The sequence below is a fragment of the Semicossyphus pulcher genome, unplaced genomic scaffold (assembly GCF_022749685.1).
Source record: "Semicossyphus pulcher isolate SPU_LCO1_2020_fin unplaced genomic scaffold, fSemPul1.0.p SCAF_1, whole genome shotgun sequence".
NCBI lineage: Eukaryota > Metazoa > Chordata > Actinopteri > Labriformes > Labridae > Semicossyphus > Semicossyphus pulcher.
Window position 1 is genome coordinate 35953641 of NW_027211603.1, and position 13911 is coordinate 35967551.

The window sequence follows — 13911 nt, forward strand, 5'->3', positions numbered from 1 at the left end:
ACACATGTTTACCACCCATCCTGTAAAAACAGGCTGATGCATGCATGTATAAAAGCCTGTAATAAAATACCATGCCAGTAATGTTTTATGTCACCTTTATTTATAAACCTTGTATAAGACCGGCTCTTCTGTGTCGCTAGGAGTGCCTGCAGTCTACAACCAGGGTATGGTGCCCATGGGAATGTCAGCAGCCATGCCAGCTGCCGGAGTCAAGGGGCCAGTGTGCAGCGAAGAGGACCTAAAGGCTCTGCAGGACATGTTCCCCAACCTGGATAAGGAGGTGGTCCGTACTGTGCTGGATGCACAGCAGGGCAACAAAGACGCTGCCATCAACTCTCTGCTGCAGATGGCTGAGGAGCTCTAAATGCAAAACACAAGCTCATATCAGACATGCCAGTACACTCACACAAACACACACACACACACACACACACACACACACCCGTATGGAGCCTTGGTTGTCTCGGCTAACACACAGCTGTTTGCCACAACTGACACTGGACCCTAAAAGCATCACAACAACCATGTTCACTCACGGTGTTAAGAGGTCCCTGTTCAAGACCCTGTTTACACCTGGCAGTGATATGCATCCTGGTGTTCCAATAAGTACAGCACTCTACAACTGTCATTAGAATCGGTCTCCCCCTGTGATCACTTACCATGTATTCTTTTCATTATATAAAAACCTAAATTGACTGAAAAAAAAGTGTGACACAGACTTGCAGCAGGAAGCGATTATGGACAGAAATGTTGAACTGATATAAAATTAGTTTGATGGTGACGCCTGATGATGCTCTATATTTGAGTGGTTCATGAGTGAAGTGTATAGACTTCACTGCAGACTGCACTCTCTGTTAAATGTGACAAACAAACTGATAGGTATGCATTATACCATGAAACATCTGTATCCTTACTGCGCTGCCTTATTATGACCCGATCTTTGGTAACACCTCGTTTCACGGAGCAGATCATCTCGAGACCCCCCACTGATGCATGAACTAGTTTTTACATGCTTGGAATAACGTGAGCAATAATAAATCCTTAAATTTGTGTTCAGACCGAAAGAGGAATTTATCTGTAAGAAATAAATGCGGCGCATCACGCAAATGTGAATCATTTTATTCATCCATGTACTCGTATACTTAGTTTTTTCAACTCTTGAAATTGTTGTGAAGCTGTGTGAGATTCCCCTGACGTCCTAGGAGTGCAATAAAAATAGTGATCCAAACTCTATTAAAAAAAGCATAATAAAAGACGTTTGTTTGTCTCATTTGCAGAAAGACCTGAAAAAGAAAGATTTTTAACTTTATTTGGGTATCCTTTCAACCTGCTCATTGCAATGAAATCACAGTAAAATCTGGTTAGTTTGGGTTCATAGCACTGTAGTAAGACAGATTTTAGACGGATTTTTTAGATTCTAGATGCACTGAAACTGCCACTGTGCAGAGACAGATGGAAGCAGCAGGGAAGTTCCTCCAGACAGTTCCTGGAGATATGGTACAATTCTAAATAGTGTGTGCAACTTGAGGTGATGTTATGGACCAAGCCTGACGCATTTCATTTGCCAACATATCTAGAAGGTTGAATACTTTCAGGTTGTGTTTAAAAATGCCAGTTAACACAAATGGACAGGTGTAAACAGGGTCTAAGTTGGAAAATTCTAATGTCTTGACAGAATTATTAACATTCTTATCAGTAGAGTCAAAAGAAAATAGGGACAGAAGGAGAAGCAGGATAGTGCAGGATTGTGACTTCATGGGTTCTGTAAATTCTACTAGACCAAGTTAAACATTGTTTAGCGGTCTTTCACTGTATCCATAGCAACCCAATCCATTTTCTTTTTATGTTGATGTTGTTAATCGTGTGTGGAGTACCTGTCTGTAGTAACCTGCAGTGAGCTGAGTTTTTTTGTGATCCTCAATTTGATAAAATATAATGGAGGCACTAAATTATTTAGAATTCTTTAGGGAGACAAAAAAATTGAGAGTGAAAGCAAAATTTTAATGTAAACCATTTTCAGTGATAAGGTTTGTTTAGTAATATCTGTAAAGTCTACAAAAAGGTTCATGTGACATGGAGGCCTGAATAATTATTTTGTCCATTTTTAATTAGCTAAGAATCCACAGCTAACTCCCTCCCCAAAGACAAGTGTGTGCTTTAGTTCATGGTCTACAGAGACATGCTTCATATGTTTTCTGGTGATAATTAACATTCCCTTACAATACTTACTATCAACAGGTTGAAACTTGTACATAAGAAAAAAAGATCGCTCATGCTTCATAGTTCTTAAATGCCTGGGGACACTGCACATCTGAGCAGCCTGTAATGACTGACTTACAGAACTGCTGCAAAACCCACTGTTGACACTCACCCACTGCTCAGACATGCAGTGTGGACCAGGTGTTTAGCCTCAGTATTTTTAGTTCCTAAGGTTTTCCATTTTTAAGTTTGTTGTTTCTGCTATCATATAACAAATACTGTACTCTTTATGTTGTGACTTTGACTTGCAAAGCTATTGCTGTTGAAATTCTTAAATCTACGTTATTTGAATCTTTCTCATGTGTTTTTGTTATAACAATTTAAGTGCTGCACATTTCTGTAGGTCAAGGTACTCAGTTCTTAAAGTCAATTTTCAGGTTTAATTTTAAAACAAAAAACAGGCCGTTTTTTGTGTAGTTCTTATGTCACAGTCTGGGATTATAGATCTTTTTAATAGATACATTTCTATTGCACATAAAGTTCCTTATTTCCAGGCAATCAGTAAGAATGTCCATACAAGTGTTTTTGTTGCAGATACCTAACTTTAATAAGTTGAATGAAGAAAGATTACATCACTGTAGTATGTAGTGACATTAAAAAAAGAAGACAGTTTAACTAGAACTAATGAAATCTAACAAGAATAAGAAGGTCAAAGGTTAAGTCTTGAATCGTGTCTTCAAGGGTTCAGTCCGGTGTTAAGCAGAGAGGAACTGCTCAGCGTCTCCTGCGGCGCTTCAGTGGAACAGTTGTCCCTCCCACACACTCTGCTCTGTTGCAGTGACAGGTTTCCACTACAGTATAGCTGTGCTGGACCTTGGAGCCATCAGCACATTGCAGCTCCACCTGCCTCTCACTGGTGGTGTCTTCTTGGCAACACTCACACTGGTGCATCATTGTGTTAGCTGCAGCAGAATACCTGCACACACACATCAAGACAACAACTCTTAATCTTCTCCACTGATTACAACAGCTTACCTCATGTTTTCATGTATTAATCAGGCCGGGGCCCACCACATCCAAGTTTCTTCATTAAAATGAAGAGGTTAAAAATGTGGCCCAATCAGTCTCTTTCTGAAAAATATCTATCAGATGAATCACTCAAGCTTAAAATGAGTTTAAAATGTGTTTTTTCAACATGAATTGCCCATTAAATACTGATGTATTCACTTCTCATCACCTCTTTGACCTGTGTTAGACCATCTGCGTTGTTAAAGCTCTTCAAACTTCAAAGTCCAAAGCCAGAAAACAAAAAACAGGCCATGTTTTGTGTAGTTCTTACATAACAGGCTGAGATTACTGATCATTTAAATAGATAACATTTTACTGAACAAAAAGTTCCTTATTTTCAGGCAATCATTTATATATGTGCAAACAGCACAACTGTTTGCTCTGCAGTACACTTTGGGGTGCATTTAACCCTCTGCGTGTGCTTCGATAATTAGGCAAGTCTTTTTGTGTCATTTGCACAGGTTTAGTGGGTGCAAAAGCCACGTAATCCTTAAGTGAATTCCCCCCTATGTGTATATAGGCTTGAACAACAGACACGAACTACCTGCACAACAGGATCCAGGTAGAACATGTTCCAGAATCCAAATCTCACACTGAGATCAACTAGATCATCAGAGCCTTGACACATCACTATGCTACGACGGAGTATGAGGGCCACATATATGCTCTAAGACTTTGAGAATTCAGTCATAATATTTCAAGAATAAAGTCATAATTTTACGGGAAAAAAGTCATAATATTACAAGAATAAAGGCATAATTTCATGAGAAAAAAAGTCAAAATATAACGAGAATAAAGTCGTAATTTTATGCCATGGTTAGCCTGTATCTTAGTTTGAAGGGTAACATCAGAAGAGCAGCCAGTCGCCCGCGTTATAATGACTAAGATCACAAGTCATTTTCAAATAAAATCACTTTTCAGAGTCCTGATAGTTATGACAGTGGTGCTGATGTTCCGAAAGATTAAATATTTTGTATTTGTGAAACCTATACTAATGTATTGATATATAACTGTTCAGTGTGCTGGCGCATTACTAGGCAGGAGATCTCACATGTTCTCGCGGGGTACATGTATGCTATGCTTCCATGCTACCAGGTGTGTTCAATAAAGAATACATAAATACATAAATACAGCTCCGGCTCAAGTTGTGTTAAGCCTCCTGTGCAATCATTTATAAGCATAACTTCCCAAGATGTTCACTGTGAAGTTAAACTTCACATGTTCCTCATTTCAGTGACTGGCTGCTCTTCTTATATTTATAATATATTAAACATATTTAGGCAAACAATAGTCTAAAGTAACGACTTTATTCTAGTAAACAATAACTTTATTCTCATAATATTACGACTTTCTTCTCCTATAAGTCGTACTATGCTTCTCCTGTACCTTTTTAAAAATTTGTAATCTTACTTTTAAAATGAAGTAGCAAAACTGGCTGCAGCCTAGAGCTGTAGCTAATAGAAATGCAGCAGGGTTAGTAAATTATAATGACATGTTGACCTTGGATAGTTGGTTATGTTTCAAAACAATTTTTGCAAGTTCAGCCTTGGTTTTGTGAACATCAATGCCATGTTAATAAAAACTCACCAACGTAAAGGTTTTCTAGTGTCATTATAATAGAAAATTATTAAGGATCAAAATGATGATTAACTAGAGGGATGCACAATGAAGGAACTTTAACTGTTAACTAGGCTTTCTTTAGGCTCAATAGTAATAATAGTAATAATTATGGTAGTAATAGCACAGATTTATTCTGTGGCATTACTAACATAACCTTATCTTTAACATGTTTTCATATGTAAAATAACCTATTTCTATATCTGCTGAGAATCTTTATGGCTCATCGAGCATAAGGTAAGTGAAAGTGCAAGGATAGTTCTTTACAGCTAAATTAAATTGGAAACTCTGAACATAACCTCCTCCAGAACAGGTTAGTGTGCATGTGTACATTGGGGATCAAGCAAGGTTAAAGTAAATAAACTCTGATTTTAGGCTCATGCCTAGCTAACCCACTAATCTTGCTTTGTAATACAATCCTCTGGACCAACAAGAGGTATATTCAGGGTCATAAAAGCGATGTCTTTCTCTTTGTGCCTTTGTAGGTATGAGAGACGATTGGAGATGATGGACTCGGGGACAGTGGGCAGTGCTTGTTGGTCTGTGTAAAGCACTTTGAATTGTCTTGTTGCTGAAATGTAATATATATAAATAAACTTGCCTTGCCTTGCCTTGCCTTGCCTTGCCTTGCCTTGCCTTGCCTTGCCTTGCCTTGCCTTGCCTTGCCTTGCCTTGCATTAATGTGGCCCAAGACACATGCATACAAACTGCCAAACGTATCTGGATCTAAATGCGTCCTCAATCCGTCCTGGGTGTGTTCACACTTGCTCTTAACCCTCCTGTTATGTTGCAGGTCAAATTGACCCTTTTCAAAGTTTGAAAATGTAGGAAAAATATAAATGTATTTTTTCAGTATGAAACTTCTTCTGCTGCCCTTAATTGGTGTTATCAACATTTAAAATGCTTCATCTCGTGTATTTCTGTTTATATCACACAGGTACTCTTTGGGTCAATTTGACCCGGCAGTAAAAGTGGAGGCTAAAAGGGGTCAAAGTATCAGATTTACACCAGTTTTATCTTTGCAAATGTGAGACATAAGGTATTTCCTACTCCCTCCCACCTTACAGTATTTCACCCCAGTCACACACACACACCCGCATGTGCACATGCACGCACGCACTTGAAATAGGCGAGTCTGGTGTCTGAAGATGAAGACCATGTTCAGGTCAATTGTGATTCTGAATATTCTGATTATGAACTGCCTGATAATGAAATATCTATTTCTCCTCCTCCAAGCAAGACATTCATGTAAAAAATGGTGAAATACAGTGGTCCTCTTCCCCAAATATATGTCAGGCAATACTGTCTGTAAAAAACACAATACAGACAGTGCCAGGGCCCACCAGAATCGCGGTGACTCGCGTCACAGACATCAAGTCAGCTTTTGAGCTCGTCATTCCTAATTCAACACAGAAAATCCTTCTGGAAATTACTAATCTAGAAGGGAGACGTGGTTTTCGGGAGAAGTGGAAGGAGCTGAATCAAAAACATTTACATCCGTATTTGGGGCTCCTCATACTGGCTGGGGTCTATAAGTCAAATGATGAATCGACAGCCAGCCTGTGGGATGCAGAAACAGGCAGGCCCATATTTCAAGCCAGCATCTCTCTGGAGACTTTTCACATATTCATCGTCTGAACACCTACAAAGACTTACATGGACAAGCTTCCACAGTGTCCAGCGCAGTATGTCATGTTGACCGGCAACAAGCTCTTACAGTCGTTCACCTTGATGACTTCCTGCTTACCGAGGACCTCACAGACGCTGCGCAGCTTGCCTGTAAGACACAGCAACTGTTCTATCAATGGTCCCAACAGGCTCTAACACACAGATTTGTCCTCCAAATCAGGAGTTATTATTTAAATATTCTGCATCCACTAACTTACAGGTTCTGCAGCATCCACTAGCGTCAGTTGTTTCTGTACCCTGGAGGAGGAAGACAAATGTCATGTTTTGTGTCAGACATGGACAGTATGTGTTGAGACAGGGGAGGGATCTTAGTTATAGAGATTTGATTAACTTACAGGTTCACAGTCCAAGGGATTAAAGGCAGGGCAAATGGTCTTGGTCTCCATAGTCATAATCTTTCCATTAATGTTCTCACATTTATATTGCACACACTTGTTGCTGGGAAGTACAAACGTTTTGTTGACCTTTATCATGAGAAAAACAGAAGCAAATTCAAATTATAATCAAATAAATCATCTTTAACCTTTTCAACTCATATGCCAAGCCAACTTTGCCTTAATGCAACTACACTTGTGATCCAGAGGAAGTGTGCCAATACCTTAAGGATTTAATTGTGACAAGATGATATAAATAGCTTCAGGCTTTTTTTTTCATTTTATCAGATTTTCATCACTTACTTCAAAACGTTTCAAGTTTTGAAATAAAGCTAGCTTTTTGTGCAAAGTGTATTTTTCTTTTCTCCTTGTCTTACTTTCATTAAAAAACATTCTGAATATATATATATATCTTAATTGTTGATTGTAAAAAAAGAAATTGTATAGAAATGGAGGAAAAGGCTCCACAGCGGCAGTACTGACCTCAATTATATGTGTTGTGTTGTCAGGTGCAGTGAGAAAACAGCTCTTCTGAACACATTTCCCGCAACACTCTTCAGGTACAGCCTGGTATTCAAAACCCTGGTGAGTGACAGAGAGTGAAAAAAAATGAAACATCTTTGGGTTTGTAAGAAATTGCTGCTGCATAGTTTATAATGTGTAATAAAATGAGTCAATAAAAAAAACAATAAATAAATAAAACAAACTTTAATGCATAATTTAAAACTTAGCATGCATTTATTTTTTCATTGTAAAAGTATCGTTCCCCCCACAAACAACGTATCCTATTTGTGGATCAGATTTGTGTATAATTCACCTAATATCTCATTTTTTTTCTATTTTTGTCAGATAGCATCACAAGTAGGCTTTATTATAGTTGGTTATCTACTGTTACTATTTTTACTGTATTTTATTCTCATATATATTTAAGAGCTCATTTAAAGCTGTAGTAGGTAACATTATTAAAAATAACTTTTTGTCTTATTTGCTCAAAGTGTCACTTTAAACATGCAGTAGTACATGAGAGAGATAATCTGTGAAAAACAACGCTCCCGAAACACAACAACCAATCAGAGCTGAGCAGTCTCTCAGGCTGCTGTTAATCACACGCTGCAAAGCAGCTCTACGCATGCTCACACGGTCACGCACAATTTCTTCAGTGTGCACAGCGTCAGCTGGTTTGTGTCCACAATGGCTTAAAAAACAACCACCACAAATGAAAAACTGCCCATCCCTCCATTGCCAACTACGGCTTACACTACAAAGACCGTTAAAGCGAAGGAGAAAAAAGAGGAAAAGCAAGCTAAAAGGAAAGAGTTGGACTGAGACTGAAACGAGACGAGAGTAAACATTGGAGCGGCATTTCTGAGGTGGAGAGAGCTACGGGACCTGAAAGGATTAAAAACAGATGCTGAGTTAAACAGTTCTGCTCAACAAGTAATTACCCCAGTTTAATTTCTGCCGTATTTGATTCACATTGCTAAGATGTCTGCCGTTACTGTAATGTTACATCGGTGTTGCAGTCAGGCTAACATTAGCTTGTTCCCGCTGCTGCTGCTGTTTGTCCACTGTCCAGGCAGTGTTACCGTTTCAGACTTTCTCCTGATAGTTCTGTGTGCCTATTAACATGTGAGGGACTTTATACAACTCCTTTGGGCACCTTGCACCCCAGTAAGCACCCAGATATACACTGTAGACCATGTGATCTAGATCGATTAAAGATGGCCAAAAACATAATGGTGCACAAATTTTCCCAAGTTTGTTTTCATTAATTATTTAGTTGTGTTGCATTTAGCATGCTTTAGTGGAAGAGTAGTAGTGAATGTGTGTGCATTTGTTGTTAAGACCTATGACTGAGCTTACTTCAGAGCAGTTGGTGTTGCAAACAATAGGTTTGCAGTGAATGATGTTCAGCTTTGTGATTGGATCCATTTTTGGGCCACAGTAACACTCCTGGCAGGGCCCCGGCTTGAAAGCCTCTCCCGCTCCTGATGTTGTTGTTGTTGTTCCTGAAGGTTGTCCCGCTCCAGTTGTTGTTGTTGATGTTCCTGATGGTTGTCCCACTCCTGGTGTTGTTGTTCCTGAAGGTTGTCCCGATCCAGTTGTTGTTGTTGTTGTTCCTGATGGTTGTCCAGCTCTTGCTGTTGTTGTTCCTGATGGTGGTCCCACTCCTGCTGTTGTTGTTCCTGATGGTTGTCCCGATCCTGATGTTGTTGTTGTGGTTGTTCCTGATGGTTGTCCAGCTCTTGCTGTTGTTGTTCCTGATGGTGGTCCCGCTCCTGCTGTTGTTGTTCCTGAAGGTTGTCCCGATCCAGTTGTTGTTGTTGTTGTTCCTGATGGTTGTCCAGCTCTTACTGTAGTTGTTCCTGATGGTGGTCCAGCTCTTGCTGTTGTTGTTCCTGATGGTGGTCCCACTCCTGCTGTTGTTGTTCCTGATGGTTGTCCCGATCCTGATGTTGTTGTTGTTGTTCCTGATGGTGGTCCAGCTCTTGCTGTTGTTGTTCCTGATGGTGGTCCCGCTTCTGCTGTTGTTGTTCCTGATGGTTGTCCCGATCCTGATGTTGTTGTTCCTGAAGGTTTTCCCGCTCCAGCTGTTGTTGTGGTTGTTCCTGATGGTTGTCCAGCTCTTGCTGTTGTTGTTCCTGATGGTGGTCCCGCTCCTGCTGTTGTTGTTCCTGAAGGTTGTCCCGATCCAGTTGTTGTTGTTGTTGTTCCTGATGGTGGTCCAGCTCTTGCTGTTGTTGTTCCTGATGGTGGTCCCGCTTCTGCTGTTGTTGTTCCTGATGGTTGTCCCGATCCTGATGTTGTTGTTCCTGAAGGTTTTCCCGCTCCAGCTGTTGTTGTGGTTGTTCCTGATGGTTGTCCAGCTCTTGCTGTTGTTGTTCCTGATGGTGGTCCCGCTCCTGCTGTTGTTGTTCCTGAAGGTTGTCCCGATCCAGTTGTTGTTGTTGTTGTTCCTGATGGTTGTCCAGCTCTTACTGTTGTTGTTCCTGATGGTGGTCCAGCTCTTGCTGTTGTTGTTCCTGATGGTGGTCCCACTCCTGCTGTTGTTGTTCCTGATGGTTGTCCCGATCCTGATGTTGTTGTTGTTGTTCCTGATGGTGGTCCAGCTCTTGCTGTTGTTGTTCCTGATGGTGGTCCCGCTTCTGCTGTTGTTGTTCCTGATGGTTGTCCCGATCCTGATGTTGTTGTTGTTGTTCCTGATGGTTGTCCAGCTCTTGCTGTTGTTGTTCCTGATGGTGGTCCCGCTCCTGCTGTTGTTGTTCCTGAAGGTTTTCCCGCTCCAGTTGTTGTTGTTGTTTTTCCTGATGGTTGTTCAGCTCTTGCTGTTGTTGTTCCTGATGGTGGTCCCGCTCTTGCTGTTGTTGTTCCTGATGGTTGTCCCACTCCTGCTGTTGTTGTTGTTCCTGAAGGTTGTCCCGCTCCAGTTGTTGTTGTTGTTGTTGTTCCTGATGGTGGTCCCGCTCCCGCTGTTGTTGTTCCTGAAGGTTTTCCCGCTCCAGTTGTTGTTGTTGTTGTTCCTGATGGTTGACCAGCTCTTGCTGTTGTTGTTCCTGATGGTGGTCCCGCTCCTGCTGTTGTTGTTCCTGAAGGTTTTCCCGCTCCAGTTGTTGTTGTTGTTTTTCCTGATGGTTGTCCAGCTCTTGCTGTTGTTGTTCCTGATAGTGGTCCCGCTCCTGCTGTTGTTGTTCCTGAAGGTTTTCCCGATCCAGTTGTTGTTGTTGTTGTTGTTCCTGATGGTTGTCCAGCTCTTGCTGTTGTTGTTCCTGATGGTGGTCCCGCTTCTGCTGTTGTTGTTCCTGATGGTTGTCCTGATCCTGATGTTGTTGTTGTTGTTGTTCCTGATGGTTGTCCAGCTCTTGCTGTTGTTGTTCCTGATGGTGGTCCCACTCCTGCTGTTGTTGTTCCTGATGGTTGTCCCGATCCTGATGTTGTTGTTGTTGTTCCTGATGGTTGTCCAGCTCTAGCTGTTGTTGTTCCTGATGGTGGTCCCGCTCCTGCTGTTGTTGTTCCTGATGGTTGTCCCAATCCGGATGTTGTTGTTGTTGTGGTTCCTGATGGTTGTCCAGCTCTTGCTGTTGTTGTTCCTGATGGTGGTCCCGCTTCTGCTGTTGTTGTTCCTGATGGTTGTCCTGATCCTGATGTTGTTGTTGTTGTTGTTCCTGATGGTTGTCCAGCTCTTGCTGTTGTTGTTCCTGATGGTGGTCCCACTCCTGCTGTTGTTGTTCCTGATGGTTGTCCCGATCCTGATGTTGTTGTTGTTGTTGTTCCTGATGGTTGTCCAGCTCTTGCTGTTGTTGTTCCTGATGGTGGTCCCGCTCCTGCTGTTGTTGTTCCTGATGGTTGTCCCAATCCGGATGTTGTTGTTGTTGTTGTTCCTGATGGTTGTCCAGCTCTTGCTGTTGTTGTTCCTGATGGTGGTCCCGCTTCTGCTGTTGTTGTTCCTGATGGTTGTCCCGATCCTGATGTTGTTGTTGTTGTTGTTCCTGATGGTTGTCCAGCTCTTGCTGTTGTTGTTCCTGATGGTGGTCCCACTCCTGCTGTTGTTGTTCCTGATGGTTGTCCCGATCCTGATGTTGTTGTTGTTGTTCCTGATGGTTGTCCAGCTCTAGCTGTTGTTGTTCCTGATGGTGGTCCCGCTCCTGCTGTTGTTGTTCCTGATGGTTGTCCCAATCCGGATGTTGTTGTTGTTGTGGTTCCTGATGGTTGTCCAGCTCTTGCTGTTGTTGTTCCTGATGGTGGTCCCGCTTCTGCTGTTGTTGTTCCTGATGGTTGTCCTGATCCTGATGTTGTTGTTGTTGTTGTTCCTGATGGTTGTCCAGCTCTTGCTGTTGTTGTTCCTGATGGTGGTCCCACTCCTGCTGTTGTTGTTCCTGATGGTTGTCCCGATCCTGATGTTGTTGTTGTTGTTGTTCCTGATGGTTGTCCAGCTCTTGCTGTTGTTGTTCCTGATGGTGGTCCCGCTCCTGCTGTTGTTGTTCCTGATGGTTGTCCCAATCCGGATGTTGTTGTTGTTGTTGTTCCTGATGGTTGTCCAGCTCTTGCTGTTGTTGTTCCTGATGGTGGTCCCGCTTCTGCTGTTGTTGTTCCTGATGGTTGTCCCGATCCTGATGTTGTTGTTGTTGTTGTTCCTGATGGTTGTCCAGCTCTTGCTGTTGTTGTTCCTGATGGTGGTCCCGCTCCTGCTGTTGATGTTCCTGAAGGTTGTCCCGCTCCAGTTGTTGTTGTTGTTGTTGTTCCTGATGGTTGTTCAGCTCTTGCTGTTGTTGTTCCTGATGGTGGTCCTGCTCTTGCTGTTGTTGTTCCTGATGGTTGTCCTGCTCCTACTGTAGTGGTTCCTGATGTTGTTCCTGATTGTTGTCCTGGTGTTGTTGTTGTTGTTCCTGATGGTTGTCCTGGTGTTGTTGTTGGTCCTGATGGTGAACCTGGTGTTGGTATCTTGGAACCAGGCTAAAGAATACAAATTGATTAATGTTAACTATCAAACATTTCATCACATATTTAGAGAAAGCTGTTACATCTGTATTTTAGTTCCTTTGTTCTGGATCACAAACAGTAAAATGACCCATTGTGGCTTTATATTCAGAATGACCAACCAAACAAGAAGTGTAAACATGAGTCAAACTGGTACTGGTACTTCATTACACAGAATGTTTTGTTAACTGCAAAACTACATCATCAATGTTTTATGGAACCCTTGGTAAAACAAATAGGAATTCCAAGGACTGGCTGCTGTTCACACTGCACTTTGTTGCACCTTGATTCTTAAGGTTTTGGTATTTCATAAAGAGCTGAATTGAGATATTGTTCATTATGGGTGTTGTTAAACCGGGTCACAGTTGTTCTGTGATCCATACGGGTCAGCCCCACGGTTCGCCTCACAGTTGGTATATTGACATCTGGAATTTGAACTGCACACTTACCATGTACTCAGTACCTTCAAAGACACATACACCTTTAGGTACTGCAAAAAAGAAAAAAGATATGAGTCAGATTAATTTTGACATTTGCCATTTGTCAGAATTTTTAAGCTTAACTAACTGTATGAATTTTGAAAAGGCTCATATTTTAAAATTAATGACCAGAACAATCATAAAATCCTCTTCCAAACCATTGACCATTAACTCTGTTTTTAACATACCGTGCAATCTGTCTACAAACTCTGCATATGAAAATTTTGTAGTCTACTTCAGAAATAAGATGATGTGAATTTTAATACCCAATAATCTTTGTATTTATGAGGAAACACTGGGGAAGTTTGTCCTGGTAGGTGCTGAAATGCTCTGCAAAATCATTTCCCAACTAAGAAAAGCAACGTGCCTTTTAGATCCCGTCCCGACATCCTTTTTAAAAATATTTTCTGAATTTTTTAATCACGATCTTCTTAACATTGTGACACTTGGCCACCTTAGTCCAAAGGTTCGATACTGAAGTGCATTCCCAGAAAGCATGAAAGTATGTACCAATAATATCCTGATTACATCTAGTACAGTTTGGACATCTGTTAGCTTCATTTTGAAGCGCCTGTATGGTTAGGCATAATATTTATGCACAAACTTAATAAATAAGTTGGTGTGCTGGATTTTTTTAATGAGATAAATTTATCTGACCAGATAATGTCCCAGATGAGTTCCAGGTTTTGTCCTTCAAAGTCACAGTCCTAAGAGTTAGTCACCCCCAAAGTTTTTGCACATTTGGAGATTAAATCATTATACATTTTGGATCAGTCCAGTAGAGGATTTTAGGGGGTTAATCGAAGCATTCAATGGATGAGCGGATAAAGGTAATTCCCATGGAACTCCGTGGGCATGGATTGCTGACTTTAATTGCAGATACAAAAACCAAGAAGACCCAGGAAGAGAATAACATTCCTTAAGCTGTTGAAATGAAAGTAATCCATTTCTATCATACAGATCTAAAAGTCTGTGGACTCCCCCAGAGGCCCAGCTTTTATTGTAGTATG

At 41.2% G+C, this 13911-nt stretch overlaps 2 protein-coding genes across 2 annotated transcripts in view; one reads left to right on the forward strand and one right to left on the reverse strand.

Annotated features, from left to right (window-relative positions):
- tollip (toll interacting protein) overlaps positions 1-4395 on the forward strand; it is a 28873-nt gene extending 24478 nt beyond the window's left edge. The window contains exon 6 of the mRNA XM_069676747.1: positions 141-4395. Coding sequence (XP_069532848.1) covers positions 141-364 — 224 coding nt within the window. The 3' untranslated portion in view covers positions 365-4395. The remainder of the gene's footprint in view (positions 1-140) is intronic.
- LOC138591095 (mucin-2-like) overlaps positions 2793-13911 on the reverse strand; it is a 91857-nt gene continuing 80738 nt past the window's right edge. Inside the window, exons 41-49 of the mRNA XM_069661640.1 lie at positions 12872-12912; positions 10170-10714; positions 9468-9937; positions 8811-9115; positions 7431-7529; positions 6909-7037; positions 6771-6810; positions 6541-6661; positions 2793-3175 (exon numbers count right to left, since the gene is read on the reverse strand). Of these exons, the coding sequence (XP_069517741.1) occupies positions 2974-3175; positions 6541-6661; positions 6771-6810; positions 6909-7037; positions 7431-7529; positions 8811-9115; positions 9468-9937; positions 10170-10714; positions 12872-12912 (1952 nt within the window). The 3' untranslated portion in view covers positions 2793-2973. The remainder of the gene's footprint in view (positions 3176-6540; positions 6662-6770; positions 6811-6908; positions 7038-7430; positions 7530-8810; positions 9116-9467; positions 9938-10169; positions 10715-12871; positions 12913-13911) is intronic.